Here is a 19,649-nt window from a genome sequence, read left to right on the forward strand (position 1 = left end):
TCTCAGTCTCATCATTAACCATCTCCCTTTTTCAAAAGGTTGGCCAGCCCTCATCCTCCCCTCACTTGTCTTGTCTCATCTCTCACTGACCCCCTGTCTTATCCTCATCTTGTCTCTTTCCATCATTATGAGGCACACTGTGTCTCCCTAGCAAAACTGTTAGCTCTGCCAAGGTAAGGCAATTAAAGCAACAACAAATTGGACAGACTGGGACGAACAGCACTGGAAATTGAGAGAGGGCTTGCAGCGGTGGTAACACAATGTGCTAATCATATGCAAGCATAGTGCAACTGATGTTTCACTGTCTCATTATAAAACATCGAAAATACCTTTGACCAAACTACCCAATAAGAAATGAAGTGCTCCAGTATCTCTTATAAATCTGCCACCTATAAACAGCCATTACATATTATAGTAACAGTCAGGCCGCCTCTATTTTAAGCAGAGACATTTTGAGTAGTAGCCAATTTTTGGCTCATTCTTTCTGATCTATTAAGGTTTCTCTCTTTACTGCAAAAGCCTGAATAACCTGACGGAAACATTTCTACTCTATTGTTAGCATGCCATTGAAATATTTGTGCGTGCAAAGCTATTTCTCTGTGGGAGATGTGCCCAAATCTTTGTCTTAATAAACTGCCTCTCATTTCTGAACTTGAATATGCTTAACTATTACATTATCACACTTGGTTACACACACAGACACAAAGGCAAACTCCCACACACACAATACACACTGTGCCCTTTTAAACCAAACACATCCTAAGGAGACAGGGAGGTCAGCAGGTAACAAATGCTAGATTAAAGCATATATGCTTGGGCTATGGACACATAAATCAATATTGTGTGTGTGTGTTTGTGGATAAATGTAGGTGTGCCTCTATGTATTTGCTAGGTTTGCCATTTTCCCCCTTTTTTAAAAGAACACATTCGCACGTGCGTGCATGTGTGTGTCTTTGTGTGTGCACACAAGAGTGTGCATGCAGGTGTGTAGGGCTCCTAGATGTATGCATTCTAGCTGTGTGACAGAGCATATTATGATGAACAACTCGCCCAAGTGACTGATTGTGTCTTGCCACTGCCATAAATCACACACCCACTGCCCCCTTCAACCACCTCTAAACACACAAAACACACACACACACACACACACACACACACACACACACACACACACACACACACACACACACACACACACACACAAACTGAGACCCAAGAAGCCACATACAAACAGAACTTTTGTAGCATCCTACATCCCACCCTCGTCCCGGTCTTTCCATTCCACCTCTCACCCACATATACACACGCACACACGTACACACTCTCTCACACAGACCTACAATTTTCTGTCTGACACGCTCTGCAAGCAAGGTTCAAGCATAGGGTTCAGCTTTTGACAGAGGCAAGAGCGATATGAGAACCCCGATAGTAGAGAGCACCAGTACACTGTTCCCTGTTTACCCATGTGTGCCATTGTGCTCTCATATGAGAGGAGATAATAATGTTTGTGTATGTGTATATGTTTGTGCGAGCATTATTCTTCTTTCTGCGACTTACCAATGTGTTTGCCCTTCATGTGATAGTAGAAGGAGACGCAGTATGGGACTCTTCCTTTGGGGCCCTTGCTTGAGGTAATATTAAAAAGTGGCGATAGAAGAAGAGCCTTGTCACCCTGAGTACGTGGGCGTGATGCTTCAATGTACATGTAGTAGCCTGGAGTCAACAAGAAAGATAAAGAGTAGAAATATTAATAATAATAAAAGGCCAATAAAGCCCTCTAATGTAAATTATAGACTGTAGGTATTGGAATAACAACACATTTTTGGGAGGTTTGTGGTAACATAATGGGTCATAAGCTAGTGCCAGGTTTCTGCTTTATTTTCTATATGATAAAAATATCTTAACACATTTAATCACATGTTCCACAAGTAAATTAGACAAACTGAGGAAAAACAATCTAATTTTTTTCTTGGTCTTCCAAGTTTTTTGACATTTCATACACCTCCTCAATCTAATGTTAACTTCAAACTCTAAATCAGCTTTGAGAGTTGAACATTTTAATGCATGAAATGATGTCAGAATAAAATATCTTCCACAGCAGTCCTTTATATGGTAATGTAGAACTACTCACTCTAAAGTTGAGACCTGACACTAATGTATTATCCCATATTTTATTGATAATTGCCGTGAAACACAACAGTGCGTGCACAACAACAACAACAGCAAAAAAGCACATTGTCTGAAGATGAATGGTCTTGACTGTACATACACATTTGTTTTGTTTCTGTGCCTTTGAATTTACACTTACACATTACACAATACATTTGTATTTCACTTTAGATGAGTCATAGTTTCCTCACCCTCCTTTGTTCCACTGCGGTCAGTGTCTGGCCCGGTGTTCGCAGACCGCTTGGGATTCTGCGTCAGGTGATTTTGTCTCGTCCAGTCAAAGATATCACTCCGGTCTTGAGAGAAGCCACATATGCGCTCATCTTCAAAGCCACACACATGGTCTGAGGTGTGTGTGTTGTTACAAAAAAAAAAAAAAGATAGAAAAACACATTAAATCACTGACATGTCAAGCGGGTGACATTACAAACTGTAGATGACATACAAGGCTGTTTCTTTTTTTTTTTCACCCACCTTTCCCAGGAAACAAATGGCAACATCTATAAAGGTCTATAATGACCTCTGGAATGTGCACTTCAAATCAGACAGCTGGGCAATTACTGACAAAGTGATAGGCACCACGTAGGAGGCACTGGTATACATATTATGTATAATTGAAAGTATGACTCTTACATTCTCAAACTCAAACTGTGTAAAACGATAAAAAAAGGAAATTAAAAATACCTGGAATAATGAATTGCACTAAAGTGGGCATTAGATTTAAATCTTCTCCTTTGTATTCACTGTGCAATTCAGTGAAAAAATGCTCACCTGATATTGTATAACACTACTACTCATCATGAAAATAAAAGCAGTATTAAATATTTAGTCATCCAGTCATATGGCAATTACAAATGTTGTAAAATGTGTGGCTGTTCATCTAATTCTGTAGTTTTAAATAGCAGTAAGAGCCAAATACAATGTGCCAGTTTGGAAACTTAAAGGCTAAAGACAGGTTCTAGCAAAGTTCGTTGAATATGCAAAGTTCATATTGTTAGTGTACCGACTGCTTTGACTTATGTTTAAAATCAAACCAACAAAACAAGAAAACTCTGGCATGTAGGGAATATACCATAATACGGACTCATTTTCAAAATAAAACTGCAGACGGCTGGTACAAGTGTATATGCCTCTGCTCTTATACACTCTGTTGGGAGTGCTATGGTTCACCACACATTCATGGTACAGTTTGACATGCCTCAAACTGACCTTGTAAAGTGCAAGAAAGATTGAGACCAAGATTTCATTAAATCTATCTTGAACTGTGTGATATGAAAAAAACAAATGTTGTTGGACCAAAACACATTGTTGGAGCTTCACCTCAGCACACCTACACAGTTAATGTTAAATCAGTCAACCAATACGTGATTGAAGTGCAGACATTCAGCTTTAATTCAAGTGGTTTTACAAAAAAAAAAAAAAACTAACAGAATTTTAAATATGAGGATTGTTTTTAATGCTTGGACAAAAATCCTTTTCTCCCACTAGATGCTCTGCTAGGCCTTTACTGTAGCCACCTTCAGTTGCTTCTTGATTGTCGGTCATTCTGAATTCAATTTTGTATTTAATAATGAAGAAGCATGCTCTATTGGGTCTATCACGTGACTGCCCGATTTCTTTGCCTTGAGAAAGTAGTTTTTACATTATGCTTTGGATCATTATCCATTTGCACTGAAGCATTATCGGGTCAGTTCTGCAGCATTTCGCTGAATCTGAGCGGAGAATATAGCCCTGCACACTTAAGAATTCATTCTGCTCCTTTTGTCAGCAGTCACATCATCAATAAAGACTAGTGTCCTGGTTCCACTGGCAGCCATACCCATGCCCTAACCTATGTCCGCTGCCTCCGACATGTTTGATGGATACTGTGGTATGCTTCTGATCATGAGTCGTTTTTCTCCTTTTCCATACTTCTCTTCACCATCCTTCTGGTGCAAATGTGTAATCTGTCCAAATAAAAATTTTTTTGGCGGGCTCTTTTATGTGTTTTCTGGCAAAGTCTGATCTGCCCTTCTTGTTCTTGACCACCACAATGATTTTTTTTCCTTGTTGTAAACCATCTTATTTCCACTCTGGAAAATGTCTCTGATTTATAAACCTTGACAATAATATGTGTAAGTCTTGAAAGTATTCTTGAGTTGGTTGAATGTTTTTTAAGGTATTTTTAACCATATAAATTCTGTCATCACACTTTGGAACTGTCTTCTGTGGTCTTTCAGGCTTTTTGCTTTTGCTGAGCTGGTACCACAATCTGGTACAATCTTAAAAAGAATGTACCAGATTGTGATATTGGCTACTCTGTAAATTTTTACTATGCCTCTAATAGATTTATTTTGCTTTATGTTTTGGGTTTTTTTTAGCCAAATGATTCCATCCCTCACATGTGCTCGCTTTGGCTCTAAAATACAGATTAAATATTTGATCAAAGTCAAATATGATGTGTCCTTTATTAAAAATGACCACAACACTACGTGTCAGTCAACTGTTGAATTAAAGCTGCTACAGAGTTATGCAATTTCATTTTGACTGTTTTGTTTTTATTTCAGTTTTGATTCAGTAGATTCATTTAGTTTTAGTCATTTTAATTATTACTGAATGGAGCCTGCATATGTCAGAGGCAAGATTTTGAAAAATCAGTACAGCTATTGTAATAAAAAGCAGCACTTTTTGAAAGCAGTTGATTCGCAGTCTTTTTGACATCCAAAATCTCAAGTGGCAAGTTGTAATATCATTTTTTACCAAACTAGCAGATACTAAAACTGAGGCTATTTCCTCTGTATTTTCATTTTATTTTTGGTAGTTTTTACACAAAATCATTTCCGCCAGCTTTAATTTTCTTAATAAGTTTTTATTTTTATTTTATTGAACTAAAATGTTTTTTGCACATTTAGTTTTAGTTGTTAGTTTAGTTTTAGTTAACTATAACAACCTTGGTCTGCACTTTATTCGTATATTGATTATTTGATTAAAAAATCCACTGTGCAAGTGTGTAAGGGCAAAACTGCTATTTCTTTGTTCGACATATTTTGGATAGTACATATTTTGAAGTACGAGTCTACCTTTCTTGTTTCTGAGTGCTCCTACTGGCTGTTGACACCTTGTGAATATAATCTATAAACACAATTGGGTAAAAGCTTTAATGAGATGCAGTTTCCCTGAACATTTAATCTTCTCTGAGCTATGTGATTCTTTTAATGTTTTCCCATTAATATGTTTTGAGGGACACTTTGATACTGTCACATACATCATTAAAGACAAAAAAGATATTTTGAAGAACACCCCGAGTTTTGTCGTCATTGATGTTAATGTCTCTTGTTAAGCAAGATAAAGAGCCTTCTTTCCGTGGTGTAGTCACCTTCATTAGCCCATCTGGAGAGCAATTATCAGAGACTCACTAAACAAATGAAAATTGAGCCAAGAGAGTATAACAACAGCCATCTAAAACCGTCCAAGCTGACAGCATCAGTGAAAGCTTCCTGGACACACACAGTCCGCTGCAGATGCATATGGCTTGTGCTCCCCAAGAGGACGGCGTGTGTGTGCCTCTTTGTTTCAGGGAGCTAATCTATTACTATTCACACCCTGCTCTAGTACATGCACTCCTTTCAATTTACACTGTTGTTCTCGCAGTCTGTTCCAATCTGCTGTTGTTTTAATTGCCTCACCCTGATGGAGCCAACTGACACTCCTGCCAGAAAAATGCTGCGTGTCTCTTAATGAAGAAAATAGACAAGATGCAATTGACTGAGAAAAAGAGAGAGGGATGGTAAGAGAGAGGCAGGACCAGGATAGACGCTGGTGGAAAACTGTGACAGACAGAGGGGGCTAACAGAGAGAGAAAGGAACTAAAAATCTATGATGAGATGGAACATAGTTTTAATATAGCCTGATCAAGTTTAAAACATACAGAATGGCCCACATTTTGTATTTTTAATTTTTCAAGCCTAGCCAATCATACCATAATAACCGAACTGATATCCTTCTCCCATTGTCACCATTTCAAGACATTTAAAATTCTATAGAGCTTGTTTCACCCATCATTTTTTGTTACCCCATTATTTTCATCGCAACAATATGATTAAGGGTCATGAGTCACGGGGTCGTGTGTTGGGAACCTTTGCCTTGGCAGACTTGTGCTGACACTGCTTGGAGCAAACATGCTTATTTAAACCTTCATCAGAACTCTGTCATAAATCAGGTTGAAAAAGCAAGTTAAAGATGATCAAATGTACAAGAGCAAAGGATGGCAGTTGAGTCTCACCTGAAGGTCTTGGGTAAGTGTAGGCTGTAAAAAGAATTATGATAATATTGATTAGCACTCAAACATGAACAACCCATCAATTGATCTATGCTCTGTGTAAGTATATGATTGGATTAAAAAAAATATCTAATGACTGCAGACAAAGATCGAGGATTTTAAGAGAGACTTACGTTCTGAATACTGGATGATTCGACTGACATAGTCCCCAGTGCTGTAGGTGGTAATAGGGGCCAGCCGGACCTCGTAGGACAGAGGGATTTTCAGGTCTGATACTGCGTAGGACAACAGAACACCCTTTTCTGGTGCCTTACCCTTGAGGTCTATTTGTTTTGACAGCAGGTTTTGCTTGTTCTGCATTCATACATAGGTACACAAACACATACACACAAATAGAAAAGATGGAGCCATGTTAATGTGCAAATGTACTTGGTCAAAAGTGTAAAAAAACTGTACATACAATGATTTGACTGAGTAGGAGAAAGGGTAAAGGAGTCACATAAGGATGTGTCAGTGGTGTCAGGCATATTTCCCATTCCCCTTTCTTTCTTTTCATTTTGGGTTCGTTCATCTTCAGTCATACCCCATCAGCTCTATCACTTTACTTGGATATCCTAAAATTTCGTCATTCAGAAGTCACTGAGAAAAAGCCACAACTCATTTAACAACTCCAGCTCATCTCGCATCTGGAGGATTTTCATGCAATCCTAATCCTTACTAGTATAATAGTCATAATACCCCAGCACTTTCATTTAAATACACAAACAACATCAGACACAGGGTTGAAGTTTTTTTGGAGCAAAAGAAAAAACTGGCATGACATGGCAGCTCATTTTTTAACAACTCATTATCAAATCCCATTAGTGTATGGTTTTATGTGAAATTACATATAGGGATAAACTTACCTTTCTGGGGCATATTCCCAACCAACATAGCTTAGGTATGTTTTCAGTCTACTTTTTTTCCCAAAATAAAGTACACAAGCTGCCTTCCTAAAATTGATTCTCTCTAAGAGCTTTAAAGGCCAGAAAAGGCTACATTAGTCTCGGTATATCAGTGGCCTCCCACATCAATTTTGATGTTTAAAAATACCTGTTGGTTAGTTTTAGTGCTCTGAGCAAGTTATGTGATTTCCACTTCTGTTTCCACAATAGGGACTCAATAAGTTTGTTTAATAGCAGCACTTTTCAATCATGTATGCTTTTAAATATAAACACAATCTTTAAACCCCCCCAACTTCCAATAACTTATTTGGCTGTGTATCATTAAAATTCATATGAAATATTAAAATGGTTAAGATATTGAGCTCAACCAATTGGTGTCTTCTCATTCTTTTAAAGTTAAGTCTTTTTTTCCATTAAATAGAGCTATTGCTGTGTTATTCCACCCACGGAGAGAAGGATCCATTAGCTGTGTATCTGCCTCTGATCCCAGCTACTTAAAGACCTGACAGTGAGCTCAATCTAATGCATTAGGTCAGCCACTCCACCATAACAGCTTAGTACACCCACAGCATGCCATTATCAGGTAACACATGCAGCACAGGGGTGTGTGTATACTGCGGGTGTTGTGTGTTTAAGTGTGCACATGGTTTTGTGTTTATGATAAATGTCTCCTGTACAGTTTTCTCAGATAGTCAGCAGCTGAAGTTTTGTGAACATCATATAATTACAGACACATTTTTTTGATATTCAGCATGAATTTGGATTTAGGATCTCCTAGATATGACATTTCATACGTCTTGAGTGACACTGCGATAAAAATATATATAGGTTTGTATAGGTATATCTATTAAAAATGACCTTATAGGCTCAATTGCTGTTCTAATTTAACATTAAATCACTGGTGGATTTAGTTACTTTTGCTATAATTGCTATAGTACTCTATGCTCTGACATCCTCCCTCAAGTTGAGGTATGCAGTTTTCATTGGATGTCTACTCACTGACACAAATTCCAACTCTGCTAGACTGAGCTGACTCCTGCCTGGCCTGCCAAAAACTTTGTACAACTCCAATTACTGTACGAGACCCCGATGGCAGCCACAGCCCAAGTGTGTGCTCAGCAACACGCTTGGTATCAAGTCCATGCATCCTCACCAGACATTGTGCCATGATGGCAAACTTCTTTTCTCAGTGCCACTCTTGGTGTTTCCATTTCAGTTCTTCCAATATGAAGTTTGCCCTTTTTGCCAGACATTGGAGATCCCTTTTGTAGCTCCACCAATAGAGACCATGAAAGCTAAATAACTGCTTACAGAAAAAACAAAAACAAAAAAAACACTTCTTCCACTTAAATATTTTTAAGTATAAAATAGTATAAATTGTATCTAAAAACTGAACTGCTAAAAAAAACATCCATAGTTTTCCCAGCTTTTAGCAAACATTCCTGTTGCAATGCAACTAACCAAAATACTTGAGACCATCAGTCCATGGTTGATGTACAATGGACCTAATGTCCATCTTCACTAAAAACTTGAAGAAGGTAATTTTAAGTAAAAGCAATAATACAGCCTAATAAAGTTTTAGGCCAAAAATGGTCTACAGCTTCAATTTCTCCAAAAGCAACGAGTCTTGTCAAGTACTATACAGTGGGGCAAAAAAGTATTTAGTCAGCCACCGATTGTGCAAGTTCCCCCACTTAAAATGATGACAGAGGTCAGTAATTTGCACCAGAGGTACACTTCAACTGTGAGAGACAGAATGTGAAAAAAAAATCCATGAATTCACATGGTAGGATTTGTAAATAATTTATTCGTAAATCAGGGTGGAAAATAAGTATTTGGTCACCTCAAACAAGGAAAATCCCTGGCTCTCACAGACCTGTTACGTCTTCTGTAAGAAGCTTTTCTGTCCCCCACTCGTTACCTGTATGAATGGCACCTGTTTGACCTCATCATCTGTATAAAAGACACCTGTCCACAGCCTCAACCAGTCAGACTCCAAACTCCGCCATGGCCAAGACCAAAGAGCTTTCGAAGGACACCAGGAAAAGAATTGTAGACCTGCACCAGACTGGGAAGAGTGAATCTACAATAGGCAAGCAGCTTGGTGTGAAAAAATCAACTGTGGGAGCAATCATCAGAAAATGGAAGACATACAAGACCACTGATAATCTCCCTCGATCTGGGGCTCCATGCAAGATCTCATCCCGTGGGGTCAAAATGATCATGAGAACGGTGAGCAAAGATCCCAGAACCACACGGGGGGACCTGGTGAATGACCTGCAGAGAGCTGGGACCAAAGTAACAAAGGTCACCATCAGTAACACACTACAACGGCAGGGAATCAAATCCCGCAGTGCCAGACGTGTTCCGCTGCTGAAGCCAGTGCATGTCCAGGCCCGTCTGAAGTTTGCCAGAGAGCACATGGATGATACAGCAGAGGATTGGGAGAATGTCATGTGGTCAGATGAAACCAAAGTAGAACTTTTTGGTATAAACTCAACTCGTCGTGTTTGGAGGAAGAAGAATACTGAGTTGCATCCCAAGAACACCATACCTACTGTGAAGCATGGGGGTGGAAACATCATGCTATGGGGCTGTTTTTCTGCCAGGGGGACAGGACGACTGATCCGTGTTAAGGACAGAATGAATGGGGCCAAGTATCGTGAGATTTTGAGCCAAAACCTCCTTCCATCAGTGAGAACTTTGAAGATGAAACGAGGCTGGGTCTTCCAACATGACAATGATCCAAAACACACCGCCCGGGCAACAAAGGAGTGGCTCCGTAAGAAGCATTTGAAAGTCCTGGAGTGGCCTAGCCAGTCTCCAGACCTCAACCCCATAGAAAATCTGTGGTGGGAGTTGAAAGTCCGTGTTGCTCGGCGACAGCCCCAAAACATCACTGCTCTTGAGAAGATCTGCATGGAGGAATGGGCCAAAATACCAGCTACTGTGTGTGCAAACCTGGTAAAGACCTATAGTAAACGTTTGACCTCTGTTATTGCCAACAAAGGTTATGTTACAAAGTATTGAGTTGTATTTTTGTTATTGACCAAATACTTATTTTCCACCCTGATTTACGAATAAATTCTTTACAAATCCTACCATGTGAATTCATGGATTTTTTTTTTTTCACATTCTGTCTCTCACAGTTGAAGTGTACCTCTGGTGCAAATTACTGACCTCTGTCATCATTTTAAGTGGGGGAACTTGCACAATCGGTGGCTGACTAAATACTTTTTTGCCCCACTGTAGGTAGAGCATGATATGAATATCATTTGTCCATTCTTTTGGTGATGTTGTTGCTTATTATTTATTGTAATCAACTGCATCTACAACTGCAGACGAGTGATTTCCTCAGATATTTGCTCCCTTGCTGGAGCATTTACACTATTATATGATGCAGAAGACTATGAATTGCACCCTTTTAGCACCAACTTATGCTCATATTGAGCCATAAAAAACATTTACACTCTGCTCACACATCAGATATGCATATTTATATGGAATACAGCGGGAAAGAAAAGTTATGCACATTTAAAATGTATAGAGTGTGTGTTAGCAAGAAGAGATGAGTGAATATCTGCCTGAGTTTTGGAAATATATTATCCTTTATTAATGAGTGGGCAGTGTGTATGTGTGTGTACACACACATGCAGTGCGCTGGAGATTAATACTGAAAAACTATGAGGGGACTTTAACACACATGCACATACACTCTTTGGAACTAGGACCACTGGATCAATGAGGTGCTGAAGTGTGACTTGGAGAAACCAGCTGCTCCTACCACAGGTTGAAGTCTGTTTCACCCTGCCTCTGTCTTTCTCTGCTTTCCTCAGCAGGACATATTGTCAGTGTCGCTATGCTTATTTGTGTGAGTCTATGTGACAGGCAAGGGGAAAGGGGTAAGAGTACAAAAAAATAGTACAAAGGGAACAACAGAATGAGACAGGAGTGTGACTGACATATTGCCTGCTGTACAGACACTTTCAGCCAAACAGCATTTTCATCTGTACTGCCATCGGACTTTTAATAAAGACACAACAAGACAAATAATGTGTAAACGAGGGCAAGAGCAGGAGAACTTGTGCTATGAAATAGGACCGTGGAGGCAGAGTGATCTGTAAATGACAGAAATGTGGACTGACAGCATACGGCGAGGCAGCCTTGTGCTAAGGTTAATTTTTCTATTATCGTCTGTTAATGGTTCTCTTTTATGACTGATCCAGCAATTTACTGATACTTGATGCATTTCTTTGCACTCTGTCTATTGAAAAGTTATGCTTACAAAGGCCTATGTGGTCTATCTGTGTGCAAACATACGTGTGTATCTGCCTTGTTGGGCTAGTTGTGTACATAAATTATTCCTATATTTGATTTAATGTACAACTCTAATTCATCATGAATATTTTTCATCTCTCATATATATGGTAATGTGGACTGTGTGTTTGCACAGAGACACTTTGTGTGACTGTGTGTGGCTAAATCTTAGAGTGCAAGAACCTGAATAGTTATTTTGTGAAGGCAGATCAGCTACTAGCTGAACAACTTCAGTGATATAACACACACAACTTGGGTTTAGACTGGTCAATATAGAAAACAGGTGAAGAATATTCAGACAGGAAAGGGTTTTTTTTGAATAAAAATGAATAAAAAAAAAAAAACAAAGAAATGGAAAGAATACAAATATAAATTATATTTCATTTCTGGCAATAGCTAAATGTGAGTAAGTCACTTTGTCACCAGAATCACACACTGAATTCGTGATTTTTACACTTTCTTTGGTTTCTTTTAGGCTTTAGCTTCATTTTTGTGTGTTGTTTGGTTTGATCTTGATGTTTTCTTAGGCTTAAGCAACATACACACTGAAAGCAATTCACAGCAATGAGCAAATCGCTTCCAGTGTATATGCAGGTTTAGGCACCAAAACCAGTCAATGTGGTTAAGGCAATAAAACGAGTTGGCTAGTGTGAGAGAGAGACTATTCGCTCTTTAAGTCTGATGTCATTAGCTGTTTCCAGGTCCTCTTCAGGTTCCAAAGTCAAACAAACACTGCAACATCACTGAGAGTTAAAAACTGTCTAAATTCTTTCATATTAAATAAAATGATGAGCGTGGCTGCTCTACCAGGTGTAACAATTAAGTTTAACATCCAGGCATCATGAGAAACCGGATTTATGAAGTTTAATGGACTTAGAAGTTAGAAGGTAGTTAGCTGACTAATTTTCATCTAAAGATGGCTAAAGAGGTTTCTTGGTTACCAGGTTGATATTTTCCTTACATTAGTTTTAAAGTCATGCTGACTGTAAAAAAACAAAACAATGGGAGAATGTGTGTAACGTTCCTGGTTTTGTATCTTCTTCAAAACAAGTATAACATGTTTTCTTAACATGCAAACATGCTATACACTAACCAGCCTATTTTATTAAGAACATCTTTTCATTTTTACGTTATCACAAATATCTAATCAGCTGATGACATGTCAGCAACTCAGGTCACTGAGGAATGTAGATATGTTCAAGATAACCTTAGAATCAGGAAGAAAGGCAATTGAAGTTATAGCAATAGGGGCAGTAAGAAAGGCAACAGTAAATACAATAACAAATCTTTACAACCAAGATATGCAGAAGAGCATCTGTGATTATAAAACACATCCAATCTTTTTGGGTAATCTGTCTTTCACTAAACTTGCTTCTATGACTGGCTACCTCATCAGGGAGTGGGGGGGAGGTATTGTCCAGCATTGTCCTTATCTTGGACAAGATCCGCCTCTCCAACACCACCTTAAAGGAGTCTAGCTCCATCCCCACAACACTACTGGCCTTGCAGATCAGTTTATTGAGTCTGTTGCCATATGTGACCCTCAACACGTGCATAGAATAGGACCAAAACCACAGAGGAATGTTTCCAGCACCCTATTAAATCTTTGCCCTAAATAATTAAGGGAGTTCTGAAGCAAGGTGTACCTAATAAACTGTCCAGTGAGTGTATGTAAGGTGAGTGTAATAAGGATATTCAAAAACATTCACCAAGGCCATGTTATTGCATACGAGGTTAATGGAAATCGATTAGAGTCAGTCAGAAAAAAGACCAGAGTTTTATAAATTTGATTTACAAGTCTACAGAAAAAATCATAAAATGAAGAGTTCAATCAGCTAGCTTCAGTGTAAGCACACACAGTGAAATATTTCAGCACACAAGCAGTGAGAGACTCCAGTGTCAGCTAGTCATCGTTTGTACAGTTGGTAGAGGACTGTTTTGAGTGGATCAAAGGAGACTTCACCAACTCGACTTCTCAATCAATTGGAAACACCATAGCTGTGGCAGCTGCAGACAACCACTGCCTTCATCCCTCTAAGTGGAGACCTCTCTATGTAATGCTCTCTCTGTGCTCTTCTTTCCTTTCTTTGCTTTCCCCTTACTCCAACAGGTCACTGCAGATGGTGCACGTCCTGAACCTAGTGCTGCCTTTCTTCATGTAATCATTTATTTTTTGTTCTTCGCAGTAGTCAAGTGTTTGTTCAAAGGTACATTTTTAATCAATGGGATTTTTATCTGTAATATACAATAGCAGGAACTTTATTTTGCAATACATAATAAAGTGTCTTAAGCTGCCAATTGTCGCTAAATTGTTGATGGTTGAAATGATTTAAACTGAATTGAAAACGTCAACATAGCTGCATGCAAATATATGCAACTGAAGCAAAGCAAAAGGCTGATTCACTTTCTCTTAGAGTTAAAGACATGTTTACTAAGCAGCTTTCTGAATGTCCATTTCAAGTTTGATGACCAGCACGTTAAACATTTCTTGTTCTTCCCAGTTGTTTATGTGTATTTCTAGATTTTGATAATGTGTAACTACTTTTCAGCAAAGAAATTCTACAAATTTGACCCTCTTAGGTTTGAATCATATTTATTTACATAACACATAAGTGCACATGCATCACAGATGAATTCTGATGACATAAACCCTGAGCTTTCTATGTGTGTGAGACAAAGTAATATCAAAGCCTTGAGAAACAAAAGTAAATCAGCCGCTCTTGCTGTAAGAAGGTAAAATTATCACATATTAATTTATTATCTCTCAAGGAAAAGTGGAGTGAGGACAGGTTTTAAAAAAAAAAAAAGAGGCCCTGTCAACACTGTTAATTCAAACACAGGGAAACCCCCTGCAGGGAGAATGAAACTAAATTAAGACGTGTAAGCAAGGATTTCATAGCCTGCCAATGAGTCACGGTGTAAACTACATAAACTGCCATGCGAACACACACACACACACACACGCGCACACACACAAGGACATTCCTTGTTCAAACGAGTAAATATATTAATGGCAGTTATACAATATGAAATACATTCATATTCTTCAGGCATAAAACAGAATAAATCTGCATTAACTCTCATTTAAAACATACCTATTCGCACATAATAAAAAATCAAGCTGAAGCAAAAAGTATAAAAGTTATAGTCATGTAGTCAGATCTGCGATGAAGAGCGCTGTTCTACACGAACCGAGTCCTCTTGTATTCCCCTCTATACCTGCTTGTTTCTCATGAGACCCCCATATCATTTTGTAGGTGCTAAAAAGATAGAGTGCCAAGGCGTTAAAAGGATGAGCTGGAGAAAATGTTTCAGAAATAGATGGGTTGTGAAATTGAGATGGTATTACATTTGAATTTTCTCGTACTCTATTTAATAGTTGAGAGGGCCAGTGAGATTTGATGTTTTTCTTTAATTTGCATCGTATTTCTCTCCATTCGCACCCTTCCGTTCACTTTCTTGCTCACAACCTCCACGCCTCCCTTATTTTTCTGTCTCTTTTCACTCTCTAATGAACACATTAAAAAAAAACATTCAGGTAAAAACCTTGAAATTCAATTAAAGCTTAACAACATTTAAGAAGTCCTAAACTGCCACTTAATGCAACTCATTATTTTAACGCTGTCGGCATAAGAACTTGCAGCCACTATTTATCAGCGCTATTCCGGTTTCCATGGTTCACCCGACATCAAATGCCATTAGGTTTGCAGTTTATGGAGAGAGAGAGAGAGAGAGAGAGAGAGAGAGAGAGAGAGAGAGGGGGGGGGGGGGGAGGGAGGGAGAGAGAGAGACCGAGAGGGCTGGAAGGATTGAATGCAAAAGTGTGACCAAGGCACAAAGGGAGAAAGAAATGGGATGGACAGTAGGTAAGAGACTAAAGTGAAATAAGGATACATAGCAGAAAAGGTGAGGACAGCCAGGAGAGGTTGATGGAACAAAGGAGGAAGAGTGAGGTTTCAGAGAGCTTAGGCATGCAATCTAATGTGCATCTTAGGAAGACTAGTGCTCATTTTCTGTCTCCCAGAAGAGCCTTACTTAATAAGGTAAGCAGCCAAGTCTTGAAGCAGGAGGGGAATTAACTATTCATCCACACAAAAGCAAGCTGGCAGTCCTCGCATTCCCTCTGTTTAAGTGTCTCTCTCTCACACACATGCATGCACACCATACCCAACCCCAGCCAGTTGTGTATAATTCACCACTACCTTCATGTCTTCTGACAAAGGCCAGTAATATACGAGTAGATGCTTGAAACATAACAAGAACATGGCCTCAGGGTGCTCTACTATTGTGGACAGAGGTTCCTAATTTTAGATCATTGTCCTATTAGGGGCTCCGAAAGTACTGGAGTTCGTCGAGGGTCATTCATAAAGCCTACGAGTTTATGTAAACGTACATAAATGTGGTGTATCAGATCATGGTGAAAACATCACCTTGTTTTGGCTCAAAATTGAGTTGAAAGGAGTTTTAAAAGCTTCTTCAGTACACGCTTAATCTAATTTGTGACTGCAAGACTAATTTAACAACCTTCACGGGGTTCCAGAAATGTAGTGGCATCAATAGAGTGTCAAGGCAAGCTAAAACATGAAAATGGATTTAAAAAATGCTAACTGTCTCTCGACTCATGTGGTTAAAAGATGGCATTCCTTTCATTGTGGAATTGGTAATAAACACATTAGTACTAGTCTGGCACTCAGATCCAGACAGCAAATTAAATATATGTGACAAATCTAAAATAAAAAGTCCAGAAGGCTGATAAATCCTGCCTAGGAATTGCCTCAGAGTGATATATCACTGCAAGGAAACACAAATGTGTTTAATACAAAACTTTTTTTTTTTTATAAAAAAAAACATACACACAATACAATCCTATTATCCTTAAAAAGTAAAGTTGATTGCATGAGTGAAAGGAAATGAGTGGCTTTGACTGTCTACACATGCCTGACACTCTGACACTTCCCAAGCTCATAAAGCCCCATGTTGACTTAGAATGTAAACTTTACTGCTTACAGTCTTGTGTGTATGCTTTTTATCTATACAAGCTGTCAGCTTTCGAGGTGATTTTTACAAAGGCAGGTGACCAAAGTTTGCCTTGGATAAAGTTAGACCAATCAAATCAGTCTCATGAGTGCTTGATAAACAAAGTCAGTGAGTTAGTGTTTGTCAATCCACTGCACTTGCCTCTTGTCAAGATCTCACGAATGATATTATAAGATACTACACACAGGATGTGTGTGTAACGAGGCATGCAAATAGGCATATAGTACACACATATATATATGTATTTATATAGATGGATTAAATATGGGAGAACTTTACCTTTCGAACATTAATCCAGTATCCTATGATGCGATCTGTGGCATCGGGATCTTTTTGTGTCCACTGCAAATTGTAGGAATAGTTGTTTCCTTTCAGAATCCGGACAGGGTTGGGTGTATCAAAGTAAAACTCAGCATTGTATGGTTGTGCTGTATGACAGAGAGCAATATAGAACAAGAAAGCAACGATGTTTTATAAAAATTTACTGAATGACACAGAAGGAAAAATAAATCTTTATATGGAGGTGCATGAGTACAGGAATATAAAACTGATAATAAGAGGATTACGACTTTTTTTTCCATTAATGGCACACTCACCAGAGACATTAAATGTGCATGCTGATGTTCCCTCAGTATTGCTCACTCGGCACTCGTAAGAGCCATTGTTGGTGGGTTCCAGTTTGAACTTCAGCTCCGGTGTCTCCTTCAGGTCTGGCATTGGCATACGGATGAAGTCACCATTACGGAACCAGCGAATGTCTGTTACGCGAGGAGGGTTTGATCGTAGGATTGTACATCTCAGGGTTACCATTTGATAGTTCCTGGAACGGACATCTTGAAAGACTGGGTCCAGAATGGGAGGGTCTGCAGAAAAATAAACACTTGTGTTTTAATAATAGAGTGAATATTATACTCTGTTTTTATGCAAGTGCAGCAGTAGCATTTTTTAAACAGCCTTGCCACTGTTATTGCAAGTCTAATACTCATTATTAGGTTTTTGCACAAGTACTTCTTTATTTTAGAGCTGAATCCTTATTTTATTCTCTCTTACTTATATTCAGTAACTGTGCAGTAACTTCATTTGTGATTATGAATGCAGATAAACATTTGAAAATTAGTTTGGTCTAGCTGGTTTCTAATGTTAAAAATTGTTTTCATCATAAGGGAATGAAGATAAACTGAAACAGACATTTCCAAAAAAACCCCACATTTTAATCTCAGAAACTCATCTTAGACATGTAGTACCAAATGGACTGCAAAAACAGTGTCATCCATGTCTCATTTCTTTATGTTCTTTGCAAAGTGGATTTCCTTAAACCATTATAAAAAATGTGTTGTTACAAATCATCCAACACAAAACAACTGTTATTGCCACAAGGGATCAGGCGTTTCGAGCCACACTCTCATCCCTGCTTCTAACCTATTCTAACCAGTTGTAATTAACCTGTCAACAGTGATGTGTGCCTTTGTGGTTAATGATTGACTAGCCACTGCTGCCCTGGGGTCAGCCAAGACACAACACAGCCAAATTACTGTGCCACAAATCACCAGCCAGCTAGTTCACCCCTGGCTAATCATGTAGATAATAGACAAGATGCTAATGGTGGTACTGCAGTACTAACGTTGATGAGATCTGGTGTTAAGGCCCAGAGGTGATACAGCATGACTAGCGCCCCTTATGAATCAAGTTTATCAGACACAGATGTGTAATTATAGTCTAATCTATGTTATGCCTGTAATTTAGACAGACAGAATGAGCTGCAGTATGGAGGGAAGAAAAAGACGGTAAGATAATGTAAAGCAAGGAGCAGGGAGGGAAAGAGAAACAGAGATCCTGTTATTGTGTTTTATACAATATCAAAATCTCTGATTGGCTGACAATGGAGGTGTTGATATGATTAAACAGAAACCTAAACCTGCCTCTACAGTATAGCTATATATAGAGATTAAAAATAATGGTTAAAAACTCTCTTCTTTTTCTGTCCTATAAAGTCAATGTTAATAGTGTTAATAATTAAATTAATAATATATGTGTATTACTAATTGATTACGTTGAGTTGCACTCAATTGAAAGAAAGACTAGACAAGGAATGTTTTATTTACACACAGATGTTACACCTTTTTAAAGACTAACATAATTTAAGTTTAAGGATTCAGCAGCTTCTGCATTTTACACATCAGAAGCCAGAATAGATAAGCGGAGAGCTATAACCTGCCTGAACACATTATCCATTTAATACATATTCTTGAAAGCTAAAGAACTGAAGAAAATACATTTAAATTCACTATGACTAAAACTTTCAATAATATGTTTTTTTTCCTTGTTGCTGTTGTTTATTTTGCTACGGACGGGTATACACAGCCAAACCAAATTCTTGTTTGAAATCAGTTTACCATTCTATGCCAGCACTCCAGTCAAAGAAATGTGAGTAAGCACCTGAATGCTAAAAAGATCGCAAACCACCAAAGCATTTAACGTCTCAGCCACTAGGTTATCTTTTGGCTTATAGTCAAGATTCCCAGCATGTATCCAAAGTTCTTCCCACAAATGCTAACTTAGTGTTGTGTACTGTTACAATTACTCCCTCTCTGATCTCTCAAAACTAATGTTTTAGCTACTCCCTACACCCACAGCTATGTGATGATGTGCGACGCTGAGGGATGTGTAAGTGGTCAAAGGTCATACTGTAATCCCAGTGGATTGATTAGTGTATGGTCACACACCCTGCTCCTACTTACAGCACATATGCATACTGATTACTGACTTTGGAAATAGATAAGAAGGATAAAGAAAAAAGGCAAAGCGTGGAGGAATGGTAATAGAAGCAAGGAGGAAAACAGAGGTGAGTTATACGTTGGTATGTAATCAATCTAGAAATCATTAAGCTAGCACAGTTCCCTTTCTCATCTAATATATTCATTTCA

At 38.5% G+C, this 19,649-nt stretch overlaps 1 protein-coding gene across 3 annotated transcripts in view; it reads right to left on the reverse strand.

Annotated features, from left to right (window-relative positions):
* Positions 1–19,649, reverse strand: part of mdga1 (MAM domain containing glycosylphosphatidylinositol anchor 1) — a 194,215-nt gene that overhangs the window by 35,400 nt on the left and 139,166 nt on the right. For all 3 annotated transcript variants that reach the window (XM_006779891.2, XM_006779890.2, XM_035904770.2), the window contains exons 10-15: positions 17,322–17,588; positions 17,005–17,153; positions 6,601–6,781; positions 6,431–6,454; positions 2,361–2,513; positions 1,558–1,713 (exon numbers count right to left, since the gene is read on the reverse strand). In XM_006779891.2, the coding sequence (XP_006779954.1) occupies positions 1,558–1,713; positions 2,361–2,513; positions 6,431–6,454; positions 6,601–6,781; positions 17,005–17,153; positions 17,322–17,588 (930 nt within the window). The remainder of the gene's footprint in view (positions 1–1,557; positions 1,714–2,360; positions 2,514–6,430; positions 6,455–6,600; positions 6,782–17,004; positions 17,154–17,321; positions 17,589–19,649) is intronic.

The sequence above is a fragment of the Neolamprologus brichardi genome, chromosome 1 (genome assembly GCF_056152115.1).
Source record: "Neolamprologus brichardi isolate AB-2024 chromosome 1, ASM5615211v1, whole genome shotgun sequence".
NCBI classification, from domain to species: Eukaryota; Metazoa; Chordata; class Actinopteri; order Cichliformes; family Cichlidae; genus Neolamprologus; species Neolamprologus brichardi.